The sequence below is a fragment of the Rhinolophus hipposideros genome (genome assembly GCF_964194185.1).
Source record: "Rhinolophus hipposideros genome assembly, chromosome: 3".
In the NCBI taxonomy this organism is placed as follows: Eukaryota; Metazoa; Chordata; class Mammalia; order Chiroptera; family Rhinolophidae; genus Rhinolophus; species Rhinolophus hipposideros.
Window position 1 is genome coordinate 76,615,415 of NC_138049.1, and position 18,221 is coordinate 76,633,635.

At 37.4% G+C, this 18,221-nt stretch overlaps 1 protein-coding gene across 1 annotated transcript in view; it reads left to right on the top strand.

Annotated features, from left to right (window-relative positions):
* Positions 1 to 18,221, top strand: part of COL9A1 (collagen type IX alpha 1 chain) — a 71,645-nt gene that overhangs the window by 20,549 nt on the left and 32,875 nt on the right. Inside the window, exons 13-22 of the mRNA XM_081044505.1 lie at positions 2,735 to 2,788; positions 5,350 to 5,403; positions 8,384 to 8,437; positions 10,284 to 10,337; positions 10,476 to 10,529; positions 10,665 to 10,718; positions 11,149 to 11,202; positions 12,261 to 12,305; positions 13,379 to 13,432; positions 13,537 to 13,590. Of these exons, the coding sequence (XP_080900631.1) occupies positions 2,735 to 2,788; positions 5,350 to 5,403; positions 8,384 to 8,437; positions 10,284 to 10,337; positions 10,476 to 10,529; positions 10,665 to 10,718; positions 11,149 to 11,202; positions 12,261 to 12,305; positions 13,379 to 13,432; positions 13,537 to 13,590 (531 nt within the window). The remainder of the gene's footprint in view (positions 1 to 2,734; positions 2,789 to 5,349; positions 5,404 to 8,383; positions 8,438 to 10,283; positions 10,338 to 10,475; positions 10,530 to 10,664; positions 10,719 to 11,148; positions 11,203 to 12,260; positions 12,306 to 13,378; positions 13,433 to 13,536; positions 13,591 to 18,221) is intronic.

Consider the following 18,221-nt stretch of genomic DNA (forward strand, 5'->3'; position numbering starts at 1 on the left):
GAGGATTGAATCAGTGATTTGGAAGACAAGGTAGCAGAAAATACCCAATTGGGACAGCAAAAAGAAAAAAAAAGACCCTCCCCCCCAATAAAAGAAGAGAGTTTCAGAGACCTCAGGGACAACATCAAGCATAACAACATTCGCATCATAGGGGTACCAGAAGGAGAGAAGAGAAAGCAAGGGATTCAGAACTCATTTGATAAATAATGACTGAAAACTTTCCTAACCTGGTGAAGGAAATAGACATACAAGTCCAGGAAGTACTGAGAGTCCCCCCAAAAATGAACCCAAATAAGCCAACACTAAGACACATTATAATTAAAATGGCAAAGGTTAAAGCGAGACAAAATTCTAAAAGCAGTAAGAGAAAAGCAGTTAGTTACCTACAAGTAAGCTCCCACAAGACTGTCAGCTGATTTCTCAACAGAAACTTTGCTGGCCAGAGTGATGGGCACAAAGTATTCAAAGTGACAAAAAGCAAGGACCTACAACCAAGGGTACTCTGCCCAGCCAGGCTATCATTTAAAAATCGAAGGACAGACAAAGAGCTTTCCAGATAAGAAAAAGCTAAAGGAATTTTCACCACCAAACCAGTGTTATGAGGAATGTTAGCGGGACTTCTTGAACATGTGGAAAAAGATAAACAAATATGAATAGTATCTATCAACAATAGCTTTTAATGTAAGTGGATTAAATTCTCCAATCAGAAACACAGGGTGGCAGAATGCATAAGAAAACAAAACTCTTATTTTGCCTATAAGAGACTCACTTCAGATTGAAAGACACACACAAAGTAAAGGAATGGAAAAAGTTATTTCATGAAAATGGAAACAAACAAAATAAGCTGGGATAACAATATTTAAACCAAACAAAATAGACTTTAAAACAAAGGCTTTAAAAAGAGGCAAGGAGGACCCAGTAATCCCACTTCCTGGTATTTATCCAAAGAAACCCAAACACTACTTCATGGGACCTGTGCACCCTTATATTCATTGTAGCATTATTTACAATGCCCAACATGTGGTGTTCATTGATAAAAGAATGGGTAAAGAGGAGGTGGTACATGTATACAATGGAATATTGCTTGGCCAACGGAGGGAATGGGTTCTTGCCATCTGCAGTGATAATGGATAGACCTGGAGGTAATTGTGCTGACTGAAGTGTCAGACAGAGAAAGACAGATGCAATGTGATATTGCTTATATGTGAAATCTAAAAAAACAAAATAAACAAACAAATCAGAAACAGATTCATAGATACAGAGAAATTTTTATGGTTGCCAGATGAGAAGAGGGTTGTGGGTGGGTGGAAAAGGGTAAGAGATAAAGTACAAATTGGTTGATACAAAGTAGTCATGGGGATGTATGGAATAGCATAAGAATTATAGTCAATAATATTGTAATAACTATGAATGGTGTCAGATGGGTACTAGATCTATTGGGGTGATAGTTGGGAAGGTGTTGGGGGCAGGGTGAAAAAGGTGAAGGGATTAAGAAGTACAAATTGGTAGTTACAAAATAATCATGGAGATGTAAAGCATAGGGAATATAGTCAAAGATATGGTCATAACTATGCATAGTGCCAGGTGGGTACTAGCTTAGCAAGGGGGATCACTTCTTAAATCATATGTATATCTAACCATATGCTATATGTCTGAAATTAATATAAAATAATACTGAATGTTAACTGTAACTGAAAAATTAAAAAGGGGGGAAAAGTTGAAGGGCAATAAGTGGTCCAAATTTCCTGGTGTAAAACAAATAATTCATGGGGATGTAATGTACAGCATAGGAAATATAGTCAATAATATTGTGATTGCGTGGTATGGTGTCAGATGGTTGCTGGACTTATCATGGTGATCACTTCTTTAGGTATCTAAATGTTCAATAACTATTGTATACATCTGAAACTAATATAATATTACATGCTACCTATATTTTTAATAAAAACCTTTTAAAAAGTTGTGGTATTGGTAACATACAACAGAACAGTATAGCACAATAGGAAGTTTAGAAACAAGTATATATAACAATTTAGTATATGTTAAAGATGAATTATCCAACTTGTGTGATAATGGAGCCAGTGGCCATTACAAGGAAAAAAGAAAAAGGTAGATTTATATTTTACATCAAATAAATTAATGATAATTAAAGATTTCTATGTAAGAAATTAAATTATACAATTACTAGAAGAAAAATATGGAGGAATATTTACATATTTTTGGGATGGAGAAAGCTTTTCTATGAGTGACATTAAAGGTAGAAGCCATGAAAGGAAAGACTGATTTAAATATAGTAAACAAGTTGTATGTGTTACAAAAATTAGAAGAAAAGTTAACAATGAAAATCATGATTAAATAATATTGTAGTTTATGGAGAAGTTTGTATAGTACGATCATATTTTCATAATCATACTGCCCTAATACACACATATACTTGGAACATGAACACATAATTGTCCCCCCCCCCCCACCCCTTTCTTTACAAAATCATCTAAAATGTTACTGGTATTTATAATTGAAGGGTGAAATTTGGATGATTTTATTCTTATACATCTCTGTATTTTCTGAATGTTCTGCAATTGATATGGATTACTCATGTAAAACAATTTTTGAGAATAGAGTAGAATAATTTGGGGGATGCCATGTGCATTTACAATGTGCTGATCTATACTGAGCCTGTTCCCATGGGCATTTGCGAGAATAACATTTGCTGTGCGTTCCTGTTGCTGTTTAGGGTGAAGAAGGCGAACAGGGAGAACCAGGAGAAGTGGGAGCTTCAGGACCTCCAGTAAAGTATTTTAAAAGAAGCATTTATTTAGGATATGCCAATATTTTTTTCCATGATGTTTGGAATTTTTTTTTAATTTAGCATTTGGATTTATAGTGTTACATTAACACGATAGTCTCTATTTTTTCCACCAAGGCAGCATTGGGAGATTATCATAATTTTTTTCAACCTTGGAAGGGGTCCCCATTGTACATTTAAGCACTATTTTAACAGAAAATATTCTACCTATAATTACATACATTCATTTACTAGATTTCAAGGCTAGGCAATCTGAAATAAAATATTGAACACAAGAGGAATAATATATACGTAATATATTAATTTATATATTATAATGATTTATATATTTATAGATTATAATAATTATATATTATACATTAATAACATATATATTATGTTCTATGGTTCTATCACATGCTATAAGAAAATTTTGTGTATCCTGAATATGCAGCAGGTATATCATCTACTAAATTTAATGTAGCTTATGCCAACATGTAATCATTATAATTAGAACATTCTTAATTACTCATAATAATGTGTTTTAATAAAAAGTTGGTCCCTTGTGCTGCGGCAGATTTCTGCAACAATATCCACAGTGAGGTAATTGGGGACATCAGCATACTTCAATTTAAAATGTTTGTTAAATTGGAATTTATATTACTTTCATATATGAAAGTGGAGTTGGTACCCTTTTTTTCTCCTCACAATGAGTAATAACAATTATGGAAATAATAATTTCAGAATATTCATTGAACATTGCAGCTAGCCCAGATATGGACTATGTAAAAGAAACTCGGGTTCTGTTCTCAGAAACTACAGTTAGCAGAGAGAAACATGGGATAACCCTTCCTTCACCTGCTCTGCTCTCCCTGCAAGCTGGGCTTTTACAGTGGGTTTAGGGAGCTGTGCAGATTAGTGCTTACCAGAGCTTATGGGAAATCAAGCTAAAGGAGTCAGAGAATCTGTAAGAAATGGCCTCTGCTTTTAAGTCACATAAGAGCTTTAAGAGTATCTGGAGGAGTCCAAGGTGTTTGTTCCAGAAACATGCCTTTTCTGAGCTCTTAATGTGAGACAATAAGGAGATAGACTCTATTTTGCAGGTGGGAGATGGAGATAGACTATACTTTGCAAATGGGAGATGGAGATGAAAAGTGTAAGGTTTTTTTTTTTACACAAAAAAACCTTGTGTAAGGTTTTTTTGATCTGATGAACATTTGGTAGGGACTTAAAAAATTATTTTTGAAGCCATTCCCAAAGATTCTCAGCACTGGATTTTGCAAGCAGATTAAGAAAAAGTATTTTCATGGATTAAAGATCTCTGTTGGGTGCTACATGGCTCAAGTGGTCCATGCGGGGATCTCATTAGGGCTCGGTGACCTTCTGGAGTTTGGGAGTGGATATGACAAAACGTTTCTGCAAAATGCACAGATTTTCACTTTTTAAATGTGTATCTATAAAGTAACACACAAATTTTGTTTTTTTAAACACTTTTTGGGACATTTCTCTACCAGCTCTGCCCTTCAAAGTAGTCACCTTGAGAGACGATGTCACTGCTATGACTCAAATATTTTTAGAATTCTTTTTGTAGAATTGCCTTCAAGAAGGGCCCTTTTAATCTGATATGACCACATCTCACATTCTATCCTAAGTGGATATCCTAAGCTGGATCATCCTGCTATATTCGTACTTCAGGTCGTTCCCAATTGATCTACATAGAATTTGTGACGGACCTGGATGAAGAGTTGGCCATAGAATTGCTCCCATTTTCTCCAAGTGAGAACACAAGGAGATATCTGCCCTAGAGCTACTTTATTTTAAGTCAGTTACAGTGGACAGTTAACAAGTTGTGCAGAAGTAGCTACCCCACTTTCTTGATGGAGTATGAAGCTCCCAAGAGAGCGCTTAAGCTCACTCTTCACGGGATTCATGTTTGGAGCCCGCTGCTGTGGGGCCAGAGACTCAAGAATGGTAACATTTCAGTATTGAAAGAGATGCTAGATATCACACCCCACAGCCTCCTTTCTAGGATTACCCACTCCTGTGCCTGAGATTAGGTGAAATGGGTTTCTACTGCCCCAAATGAGTTCAGAAGGCCTGAAATGGTGTCATGAATAGTGGCTACAAGGGGTTGACGGAGGCTCCAGCTCCGTTTATAGTTCATAAGCTTTTGTCGATTAGCCTGGGAACCTAATTGCTTTTGATGGCATACATTGGGGAGAAAAAGTTATTTCAAGGTCTAAAATGACAACCCTGTTACATGTAACCAAGTTACAAACCATGGAGGAGGTGGGAATGGTAGTGTATTCTGTATATGAGTTAATGAGATTTTTCCAACTCTGGGTTTGTGTAAGTCTTCAGAATATTGAAAAAGGGTTTACTATCAGAAGAAGTCTCCTTGGATTTTTCTTTCCAAACTAGAAAAGTTCATCTATATAATGTCACTATTTCTTGGTGTTATCTTTGGTTAGGATACCATGCTTCTTCCGGATCATCTTTCATGATGAGATAAAGAAATGTGTACTCCAATTACAGTAATTCACTTTTATTTTTGACATTTCCAGGGAGCTCAAGGATTGAGAGGCATCACCGGCATAATTGGGGCCAAAGGGGAAAAAGTAAGATGGTGATGATACAATACCAAAATGTATAAATGTTTAAATTTTGGACCATTTGAAAATACCCTCTTATCTTCAGCAACATCACTTTTATTTTGTATTTGGTACTATGTAGATTAGGTTCTCACATTTCTGTTATAAACATAGGTGATAGAAATGAGTAGTATGCATGATACTTGTTATGTATTGTACATACTTAGGCAGGTAAATAGGATAAACAGTGCTGTTATATTTATCTCTTTAGCATTATCTATAGCTAATACTGGTAACGCTGACACAATATCTGGAGAGCAAGGCTAAGACAAGGTAGGCTGGAAAGGGAGAGGTGAGAGAAGGCTGGATACCCACAAGGACATAGAGCCATCAGGGGCTCTCCTGCCAAACTGATTGCTGAACCCTTCCTTCAACAGGGATCATACACTTGTGGCTGGAGTTCACCACCTTATTCTTTGCCTGGTCTTAGAGACCAGACTTTCCTAGTATTTACATAGCAAGACACTGTGAGATGCTGGAGTGAGTGAAAGAGAAATAAGGACTTCAGCAAGTTTGTTATTTATGGAGGAAAAAAAACAGAGATAGCTAATTACAGTGCAAACAACAGAGCCATACATTTGAGGGCAAGTGGTATGAGGGAGTGAAGACGGAATGGCTAACCTTGGTAAGGGCTGGGAGGGCTCATGAAGGAAGTGGCATTAGAAGGATGTCGGGCCTAAGGATGAGGTATTACTTACCGTTAATGGAAGATGGAGGCCAGGGAATGCTTTGGCTGAGTGAATATCATAAGCAAAGTAGTGGAAACCTGAAAGTTCCACTTGCAGGTTTGAAATGTGCTCTGAAATGTTTTACATGCTCTGTATACATGCCTGTGTGTATAGGGGTGTGTCTAGCTTCTCTACCAAATAGTAAGAAAATGGTTACCATTTCTAGAAACTATGTTAGGAAATCCTATTTGTAGGCTCCAGAGAAAACAGCAACAAGAACAACAACACACTTTTGTCTACCACTTCTGATTCTTGCCCCATTCTCTTTAGAACGACTATTGGCAAATTTGTGTCATTCCACACAGAAGCACAGAACCTTTTATTAACAACTAAACAAGAACAACTTACCCATTGTAGGTGCTCAATAAATGAAATTAAATGTTTTATTTTAAAAGAGATGCACATTTTTGTAAATTGAAAGATAGATTTTGTGAATAATTTCCTCAATTTCACCTTTTTTATCCTCTTTGTCTCTTGTACGTATTCTCATTCTGCCTGCTTTCCCCTTCCATTTCCTCTAGAATATTTATTTCCTAAAAACACTGTACTTTAAAGGAACAGATTTTATATTTCTACATTCATGTTATCTTAAGTAACATTCTGGGTGTATCTCTTCTGTTACTAAATAATAAATACCATTTACTATAAAGTTGCTGATACCTAGGCCTTTGCTTTTTCTGGGTTTAAAACATCTCCTAATGTATGTGACCCCTCACTTTGAAACCAGTTACTGTTTTTAATATGCTCTTTATTTGAGGTAATTTTCTACTTGGTATTTTTCAAAATTTCTCATTTCCTCTGATTTCTGTCAAATTGCTTTCAGTAATAATAATAATAAAAGCTCTTCTCATGAACTCAGACTCGTGGAGTGGTTACCTAGTAACAGCAGTTTGGATCTGAGCTCCTGCTGAACGGCAGTATGAGAGAGAGGCGGGTGCATCAAAGCCATTTCTTTCTCTTTTTTTTTCTCAAAGCCATTTCTATAATGCAAAGGCTGGGCATGCTCTCACAACACAGGCTGAACGACCAATTCAAGGCCTTTTTCAGGTCTTCCAAACCTCTTCTTCCCTGGTGACTGTCGGATGCCTTCTGCTCTGTTCTGGTTTTCAGGGATCAAAGAATCCCAAGGCTCAGTGGTGCCTCTGCTTCACTTGTGTTCTTTCTTTGATTCTACCTATGTCTGAACCTTCTATCAAAGGCTTTTAAATATGTAATTCTTACTACAGACACTGTCCACCTGCTTTGTTTGGCCTGGCATCTATCCAATACTCTTTTGACTGTTTTCCATCTATTTTATCTCTCCATCTCAACCCTGTTCATTAAGAGATGGCCTGTTCCCCTCAGTTGCGTTTTTACCTTCTCATTCACTTAGTAAGAGAAAAAGAGTTAAAGAAGTGGGCTGTATTTTCTTATGTAGCATACATAGACAGCACTAAAAAATACCATATTTTTGTTTCAAAAGCATATTTTTGATTTTTATGATGAAAATAAGGAGGTGATATGTGTCATATATAACCACGTCAGAGATAAGTTCAAGATAATTATATTTATAAAGCTTTGTAGCTCTCATGCCATCATCACTTGGTAGGATAAGTTTGTATTTGAGAGACTAGAATAACTACTTTATACAAACTGAACCTAACATCTGTCCAGGATGGGAGGAGGGCTTCTCAAATCGTTATTACAATCCATTTTTCCAAATCATAAGGCTGAATTTCTTATTCTGTATATGATTCTTTCTTGGTGGAAACCCAGAGTCCCAGAAATCCCTCCCACAGCTGTAGCGGTAGCAGAGACCATGGCAACTATTTTTGGGGTGCCTCCTTTGTCTTCACTGTGAATGAATTCCCATAGGAATCCCGAGAACCCTGAGGGTAACTACCAAACCTCTTCCCGTAGGCTTGACAAGTTCTCTAAATGGGTACCAGTGTTTTTAGTTCATGTCCACAATCAAGAATGGGTGTAGTAGTAACTTAAAATATCTAGAGTGGTATAAAGATTAGGTGTAAGTACTTCTGGTGGGATGAGAAGATGTAAACTTGTGTTTGTATATTTCAGATGCCTTATTAACTACTCCTTGGGGTTCACTGTTTGCAGTATATATTGCAAACACAAAACCTTTATATCTAGCTATTAAAATTTTTTAGAAAGACTGATGTGCCCTTTCTGATGCATGATTCATTTCAATTTCATTTCTTTGTCTTGTTTGTTTTTTGCAGGGTGCTCGAGGCTTAGATGGAGAACCTGGGCCTCGAGGCATTCCTGGTGCACCTGTAAGTACTTTTCCTTTTCCAAGACTCAATGATAGATATTTTTAGCATACAATAGATTTCTTTTTACTATGTGTATGTGTGTGTGTGTGTGTGTGTGCGCGCAAATGTCTTTTACATGTGAATAACTGAAGTAAAAAATGAGCAATAGTTTTTATATTTATTAATTTGTTTTAATTAAGAAAAGCATCTCTTTCTTGGGTACAGAGAAATGTTCTTCTGACTTCCTATGGGTTTTGTCTTTTTCAAAGGTGAAGTTAAATTGTTGTTTGTATGTTTGCTGTTTCCAGTTTTTTGGATGCTAGGATGCTTAGAGTCAGTGTAACTATCTAATTTCCAGTTCCAGGGTAGTTCTATCCTTTTCTTTTTCTATGATTTCTGATCTCAGTATTTAATATTTTGACTGCCATATGTACATGTGTCATGATTGTAGGCTGCTTTGCACGTTTTCTGGAAGTAAATAATCAAAAAAGCCGTTCGTTAATAATCACCTATACCACATGAAACGTAGAAAAGATATTAGTAAAATAGTATGTCCAACTATCACGGTTGCATGGTCCGGTGGGAATGACAGAAAGTAACTAACCTATACATTATAAGGCCAAGTACTAGAGCATACGATAGAGGTAATCCAAGCAAGAGGAACTTAGAGGAAGGTTGGTCTGGGAAACAGCAGAGTATACAGGTCAGAAGAAGCACTGCTGGTGGCGATGGGGGTGCTGGCATAGGAGGTATCTCTGTCTGGACCAGAAAGTTTCTGTTGACAAGGTGAAATTGAATAGATAAGGTAGAGAGTGTTTAATGCCAATCTGAGCAATAGGAACTGATCCAGTAGCAATAGGACGACATTTGAGGTTTTAGAGTAGTTAAACAATTCAACTAAAGCTGTATTTTGAGAAGAAACATCCTCTTACTTCTTGCCACCTATGCCATATGTAAACATTAGCTTGCTAATTTTGACAGAGACCATTATTATTGACTGGGGAATTAAATAGTATGGAGGAAAGATATACAACTGTTCTAAACCTCAACCCACCATGACAATCTATGAGAATAGCTGATATGTAGGCATAGTTACTAATGTCAAGGTTCCCTGCAGTACAGACCTTAATTTTATTATATCTATACATCCAAAGAACACAGAAGCATGATGTACTTAAGACAAAACAAAAGACATGTACGTCTCAATGATCCCTATGGCAATATCATTTTTTAAGAGAACATAATTTTTTTAAAAGATTTTATTGGGGAAGGGGAACAGTACTTTATTGGGGAACAGTGTGTACTTCCAGGACTTTTTTTTTTTCCAAGTCAAGTTGTTGTCCTTTCAATCTTAGTTGTGGAGGGTGCAGCTCAGCTCCAGGTCCAGTTGCCGTTGCTAGTTGCTAGTTGCAGGGGGCACAGCCCACCATCCCTTGCGGGAGTTGAAACCGTCAACCTTGTGGTTGAGAAGACATGCTCCAACCAACTGAGCCATCCGGGAGCTCAGCGGCAGCTCAGCTCAAGGTGCCGTGTTCAATCTTAGTTGCAGGGGGCACTGCCCACCATCCCTTATGGGAGTCGAGGAATCGAACTGGCAACCTTGTGGTTGAGAGCCCACTGGCCCATGTGGGAATCGAACCGACAGCCTTTGGAGTTAGGAGCATGGAGCTCTAAGCGCCTGAGCCACCGGGCCGGCCCCAAGACAATACAATTTTTATGAAAAGATTTCTTGAACTAGGCATCCATGATAGCACAAAGCCACTGGGATGAAAAAGCAATAGTAAGGAAATGTGGATGGTGTTCTATAATTTTCAAAGTGTATCAATAAGTAACTTGCTTATATGAACAAAATTTTATTTTTATACAGGGTGATCAAGGACAGCGAGGACCTCCAGGAGAAGCAGGTCCCAAGGGAGACAGAGTGAGTTCATATTAGTGTTAATCATGACAAGCCTCATGCTTTTCAGTGTCCTCTGCTGATTACGCTTATCTTTTTGACATTCCCTCAGTCTGGTGATAATTGAGCGTGTCTTGTCAATCCTTTCCTTTCTGCCTGCAGGGAGCTCAAGGTCCTAGAGGAATTCCTGGCGTCCCTGGGTCCAAAGGAGATACGGTAGGTCTTGCACTGTAGTCATCAAGCACATTTTTCAAAGTGGTTATTAACTTGTAATCAAACATTAGAAAATAAGGAAGGGGAAAAGAATGTGACTGTTTCTAAGAGACAGTGTGTTTCTTTGTGTGTCTTTAGGGCTTGCCAGGTGTGGATGGCCATGACGGGATACCTGGAATACCTGGAACAAAGGTAGCTGTGTGATTTAGTCCAAGCGTGAATGGGGCCATCTCTGTCCTGGCCAACCAAGTACAGTATTTCCACAACTACATTACTGGGAGATTTAGTTCGCTCGTTTGGGCTCTTTTCCTCCTTTTAAGTTTTTAATCAAGTGTTAATTCCAAATACTTGTTATAATAGTATGTTTGTTTGCTTGGTTTCAGGAACTCAGTAAAATTGTCCCGTTGATGACAGTAGGCTAAGGGAACTTGTGTAGTTTGATTGAATTTATGTCCTAGGTCCTACTGTACTCCTATCCCACACCCTGAACTGGGTCATATGCTAAAACTGCATTTAAGGTCAGGGTAGGGATAATCCTTTTACTTAGAGACCGTGTCCTTCCTTTTCTTAAAAGAAATACAGTTCATATAGGTTCAAGGATGTGATAAAATATTTTTTTCAGGGTGACCCAGGGAAACCTGGACCTCCTGGTGATGCAGGATTGCAGGGGTTTCCTGTAAGTATTTAATTCTTATATGTTTACTGGTTTATAGACATATTGTTTGATATATACAGATATAAATTTATGGGAGAAACATGTTAAGTAATTTGATACGTTCTAGGGAACATATAATGCTTTAATTTTACGTTTACATTTTGGTACTTTTTCTCTGAGGAACTAGTTATCTCTCTAATGACATACTAAGCTTTAGTTTTACATTGTGCATCTCTCTTCTCTCTTAGGGTCACTCAATCTTCCTTATATCTTTTTACTAACCTTGAGCTGTGGGTCATGTACTTTCTCCTACTTTTAACCAGTTCTGAATTCTTGTTAAGAGGGTTGAGCTGTAAGAGGGATAAGCATATGCTCAGGAGCAATGTGAGAGATAAATTATCGTTTTTTGATTACATACTATTTTGAATTATTCAAACTGGTGTCTCCCTGAATGAATGTTGCTGGGAATTCATGTGCATTATACTATATGTGTCCTTGGCTCTTTGAAGGCAAATGTTTCAAGTTATTACTAAGGAATATTTGGTAATGCTGAGGACTGGCCTCCAATTTATTATCTAACACTTTTAAAATAATCAGCGAGAGAATATTAGGACTCCCAATAGTACCAATCTTAGTTAGACAGTTAGATCCAGCATTCACCTGCGATTCTTCTTCTTCTTCTTCTTTTTTTTTTTTTTTTACTTAAGTTCTGGGTTTTCGATAGGTCCTTTTTTTGTTATACTGTACATTAAATCATGCTGGTAAGAGCTCCCATTGACCTAAAAATGGTACTGGATTGTAATTTGGAAGCTCATCCTTGAAAAATAACTTTAGAGGTAAGATTTGCTTTAAGGGTATTCAGATTTAACAAGCCAGATACAATAAAGTCATACCTTCTAAACTGTGGGTAGTTCTATACCCAACTGTTCAGAGATGGGGAACTAGGAAGAACCTTCCTCAGACTAATGCTTTGAGGTTGTCAGGATTCTCTTAGCCCCCGGGCAGTGTGAAGTGGGCTTGGCATCTCAGGGATTCTCAGATGAGGTGATTAAACCCATGTCCTGTGTGCATTCTTTTAGGGTGTGCCTGGAATTCCTGGTGCAAAGGGTGTTGCTGGGGAAAAGGTAAAAGGTTAAAACTTTTAAATTAATACTTCTAGATCTATTTCTTTACTGTTTTACTAATATATTTTATCATTTTTAATATGTTCAACCTGGCTTTTATTTTATATTTGACCCTAAGGAGAAATCAAAAGGGCTCTACGTCTTCAAATGCCAAACTCTTCCCCAGCTGCAGAAAGAATACATTGACAGAGTTGATTAGACTTCCTTCTTAAAAGTGTCATCTTTTGCCAGTATAAAACAGAGTAAATTTTATTGTTTTTTACCACTTAAAATAGGAAAGATATTTTTAAGCCATTAAAATTGTGTCAGTGAATATTATTCAGATATAGCTTAAACTAAAAAGATATTAGCCATCTTGTTCACACACGGATCAACTACTGCTTATATTCTAGCAATTAAAAACAATAGGTGAAAGAAACAATGAAAGGGATATAATATAGCCTTACTTTAAATAAAATAGATGAAATGTGAATAATGTAGTAATTGGTCACTATGAAATTATATGACTACAGCCATCCAAGCATAGTGGATCACGGCACCTTGGGCAGAGATGTCCCCTAATAAGTGGATGGTGAGAGATGGGTGGTAGAGATGGCCTCCCCAGACATGTGCTTTCCCTGGAGCTTGCTGGCAGGGTTTTCTCAACAGCATATCCTCTTATTTCCTCATGTTGACAGAATTCTTTATGCTTTTAATAGTGTTGCTGTCCAGTAAAAGGGCTCAAAGAAGTGTATTGAAGATGAAATGGTAAAGCGAAGACATATATAATTAATATAACGAAGAAAGAAAAATATTCTCATATTCTTGTCAGGCTAAAGACCTTTATTCTTTGATAATTGACTTTCATTTTTTGATACTTTTCCTATACTTCTGGGAATAACAAAACTGTATTCTGAAACTAAAAAAAAAAAAAAAAAAAAATCCACCAAGAAAGAGATTCTACACCCTTCCACATTCTCAATATGAAATTGAGAAATTAATGCTTTTTAAGTGTAAGAAATACCCACTCTGGGTAAGACAGGCTGATGATTACGTTCACTTACTGTCTGAATTATTTTGCATTTTACCCTTAGGGTAACACAGGTGCTCCCGGGAAGCCTGGTCTACTGGGGAATTCAGGCAAACCGGTAAGATGCCCTAAGTTACCTTTCCACATGTTCTAACCCATTGCAATCACTAAGCAAAGGATTAGGAAATGTTAACTTTTACTCTACCTGCCTTCCTCATACAGGGCCAACAGGGGCCACCAGGAGAGGTTGGACCACCAGGAGCCCGGGGACATCCTGTGAGTATTCCTTTTCTGTAGGACCTTCCCAAAATGTCTTAGGGCTTTACTGGACACCCCTCCCTCCCTCCCTCCTTCTCTCCCTCCCTCCCTCCCTCCCTGCCTCCCTCCTTCCCTCCCTCCCTTCTTTCCTTGCTCTCCTCCTTTCCTTTCCTTTCCTTTCCTCTCCTCTCCTCTCCTCTCCTCTTCTCTCCTCTCCTCTCCTCTCCCCTGCCCCCCTTCCCTTCCCTTCCTCTGTGAATGCCTTCTGATATTTGATCATGTGGTAGTTCAATATGCTTGTTTTTCAGAAAGTGGAAACAAAAATGAGGTATTTAAAAAAGGCATGATGACACTTTTTGCTCTCATCCCATGTTGAAGGAAATATTTCAGTGTGATTAAAAAAGTCTTTATTGAGAAATAATTCCTATATTATATAATTCATCCATTTAAAGTATATAATTAATTGATTTTTAGTGTACTTACAGAATTGTGCAGCCATTGCTACAGTCAATTTTAAAACATTTTCATCACCCCCAAAATAAACTCTGTATCCACTTGTAGTCATTCAACTTTCCCCCATTCCCCTTAGTCCTAGGCAAAAACTAACCTACTTTCTGTCTCTAGATTTGCCTATTCTGGAAATTTCGTATAAGTGGAATCATACAATATGTGGTGTTTTTTTTTAAATTAAATTTATTGGGGTGACAATTGTTAGTAAATTTACATAGATTTCAGGTGTACAATTCTGTATTACATCGTCTACAAATGCCATTGTGTGTTCACCACCTAGAGTCAGTTCTCCTTCCATCACCATATATTTGATCCAATATGTGGTTTTTAATGACTGATTTCTCTCACTTAGCATAATGTTTTAAAGTTCATCTATGTCATACCATGTATCAGTACTTCCTTCATTTTTATTATTGAATAATAGTTAATTGTATGTATATACTATATCTAATTCATTCATCCATTGATGAACATTTGGGTTGTTTCCACTTTTTGGCCATTATTAATAATGGTGCTACAAATATTTTTCTATATGTTTTTGTGTAGACATATGTTTTCATTTGTTTTGAGTGCATATCTATGAGTTGAATTCCTGGGTCAGGTGGTAATTCCTTGTGTAATCTTTTAAGAAACTACCAGATTCCTTTAAGTGTGACTTTGTAAATATCTGCTTTTCAGCAAATATAGCAATGTTTATTTTCTCACTAGATACAGTTTACCCATAGAGAGAAACTAATTAGGGAATTAAATATTATGAACTTAAATTTAGCTTTAAAAAATTCTTCCTGGTCTTCGGTTTAAATTCTTTTTCTTTGAAAGTCTGCTGGGTAAGAAAAATAACTCTAGGTAAGAAGACAGAAACATTTGCAAATATCATTGTTACTTCTTTTAAAGCATTTGTTGAGCATGCTGAATAAGGATTTTTATGCTTCGGGAAAGTGAAATATTTCAGGTGTCTTGTGACATGAGAGTGTTTTCACTTCTCACAGATATCTGACCGCTACCAGGTGGTTTCCAGAAGTTTCTCTGTAGCCAAAGAAACTGACTCCAGCTCCTCATTATGCTCCTTGCTCTCTAAATCCTCACTTATCCTTTTCTTCTCTCTTGCTCAAAGCCAGTGAATTTCTAATTAAAATACTTTCTTTAGATTGACTGTCAAAGCAATGCAGTTATAGCTAGCTCACATTTCTAAAACAATGAAGATGCTACATGACTGGTCCTGAAAGATTTAACAGTGAGGGAAAGGGGTACTGGAACTTTGAGAATATTGAATATTTTGTCTAGTATTTAATTTATAGAGCAGAAAACTGAGTATAGTTGAAGGAACACCTGCTGTATGCCAGGACCATGCACTAAACATAAAAAGTGACACAGGTAAAGAGGATTTGGCTCGTCACCAGTAAAATGCCATGGGATATATAAATTAATGAACTAGAGATAGAACTGCAGAAGGAGATGAGGTGGGGTGTGGGTGTAGTTATGTGTAATATTCTCATGCGAAGAGAGGCAGATTGGCACAAGTTACACCCATGCAAGGCTTGGAGCCTGATTCAGGTTTTGAGTTTTGAGTTTCTGTAAGAGTCCTAATTGTTCCTGTCACTAAGGCTCAGAGCTTTGGTCTTCTTCCATCTCATTTCCTATCTCCAGTAGGACCTGTTGCTGCTATCGCCTTCTTGTTAAGGTCTCTTATATTTGATTCTTTTTTTTCTAAACCCACCCTTTTTTTTTTTTTACCACCCTGGCTCAAATCATTAACTGTTTTAGGATTTTTGTGGTCATCTCCTGATTTGCCTTCCCAGCTCCAGTCTTTCCTTCCTCTACTAGTATTTCCCAAAAGAGTTCTTTTGGTATTATGGCTGGGATAGTTCTTTGTTCTCCAGGACTCTGGCACATGGCAGGATGTCTGGCATCTATAACCTCCACCAGAGAATTCCAGCAGTGTTCCCCTTGTCATGGTAACAAAAAATGTCAAACAATTCCAAAGGCTGGGAGAATGGTAGTGCTTCCAGATGGCACACACTGCCATATTGGTCTTCCCAAAGTACAGCTTCCGTCATCATTTCACTTCACTTCTTCATTTAAAACTTTTCAATGGATCTCCACTGATAATAACAGAAAGTAGAAAACCCTAAACTGTCTGTTGATCCCTGAGTTTTACTTCCCGTTTCTGCTTAGCTCAGAGCCTGTGTTCAAGTCAAGCTGGACTCCATGCTAATTCCCAAACATTGTCTGTACTTGCTCTGCCTGCCTGTTTTCTTTTGTTATACCCTGTATTTAGACGGCTTTCTTCTCCATTTTCCTGACTCAACTTCCCATTTGCCTTCTTATGTTAATTCTACAATCTCTGACTGTGCCTTATCCCCCAGACAGAAGTGATCTCTCCTTATTCTGAACCCTGTACCCCTTTGCCCCTTTTTGCTCCATGCTGTGGAAACTGCAGGAAGGCAGAGATACACCTGATCCACCTTTTATTTCTTACATCTCTTTACTCAGGGTGTGTCATAAAGCAGGGCTCAATAAATATTTCTTGAAAAGAATTGAAGTGGAATTATAATCAATCTTACCATGTTGCGTATGCTGGTAATAATTGATTTCTCACTTACTATAAATATTTTAGAAATGTGTCATGAGATCTTATAAATATTACAGTTCTGGAGCAGAGTTTCCACATCAAATCTCCTCACTGAAAGATACATTTGCTCTTTCATTTTACATCCTTAAATTCAGTGTTGGAGATAAGTTCACACATTTTCAACTAGTCCTCACAAGTTTGATCAGTTTTTCTTGCAAATCTCAAATTGAGAAGCTGAATAGAAGTAAAGAAAATCTATTTCTAATGTATCCTACTAATGTACCAGAGCTAATTGGAACATGTCTTTGAAAGTAAGTGGTGTTCCCTCTTTCCCCACCACTGTCCCATCCACTCGTGCCAATGCCACAGCAAAACATATTGGAGTTTTTTGTCACCTCCAGTAGTCACGTGCACATCTTTACCGCTTGGATCATGCTCCTGGCTATCTCCATCACGCTTAACTTGGTTTATACTTGGGTCTGTGTGGCTCCTGGTTTAGAGTGGACACGTGGCTGGGGCTTCTCTGATTTGGTCTTTGCATGCAGTGGCTCCTGGTCCATTTTCCCCTTCTAGGCTTCTCAGATCTTGCCAGGGCATTTGCTAAATGGGTTGTGTTTGCTCCGCTCTTATGATTCTGATGAGTCCCAGACCAATCTACCTCTAATTTTCTGAAGATTATGTACTCCTAGAGTACAGAAGCCTGTCTCATTTCTCTTGAAGTCCCTCACCCTCACCCACCCTGTCACCAACAGCCTGAAGCACAGAGGTCTTCATAGGGTGTGTTGTTTGGTAATCTAAGCTATTTTCCTACCCCCATCCAAGCCCTGGACTGTTACCCATCAGTAATTTGTGAAGCACTTGTAATGGTTAAGTTTAGACAGATTTTGATCTACCTCTATGTGTGAGGAAATATTTAAACATTCACTAGGGAGAAATAGAAACTATATAATGCTGTGAAATTGAATAGATTTGTAAAACATCTTTATGGCAAACCTAAAAATTATTATCGTATTAGGACTAATATGATCTTCCAATGTTGATAAGAAAATGGATTTATAAAATTAACAATTTATAGGAATCATAATTGATCTTCTGGGTTAATCAACATCCTTTTTGCGAGAGAGAGAGAGAGAGAGAGAGAGAGAGAGAGAGAGAGAGAGAGAGAGAGAGAGAGAGAGAGAGACTTGGTATGTATTACAGACTAAGTAGAGTGATTTATAATTTCCCACTTCTAATATTGGCAGGGCACTAAAGATAATGTTCATTCTTCAGCTAGTTAGCATTTTGGATAATCAGGCAAATATAACCATCACAGTCCAGAGTACAATGGAATAAAATTCATTTCTTTTTGTAGAATAATTGTGACTCCATAAGTATAATGAAATTGATTTTTTTCTGTGATATATTACAAGTCTAATAGTTCCATTTTAAAAGGCAAACTTTGAAATAGACTTATTTGGCTGTGTTTATTCAAATGAGTTTTACAAAGTAGCTCCCAGTAGAACAGGTCCTCAAATAACATCATTTCATTCAATGTCGTTTCAATATAACATTGATGAGATGCCAT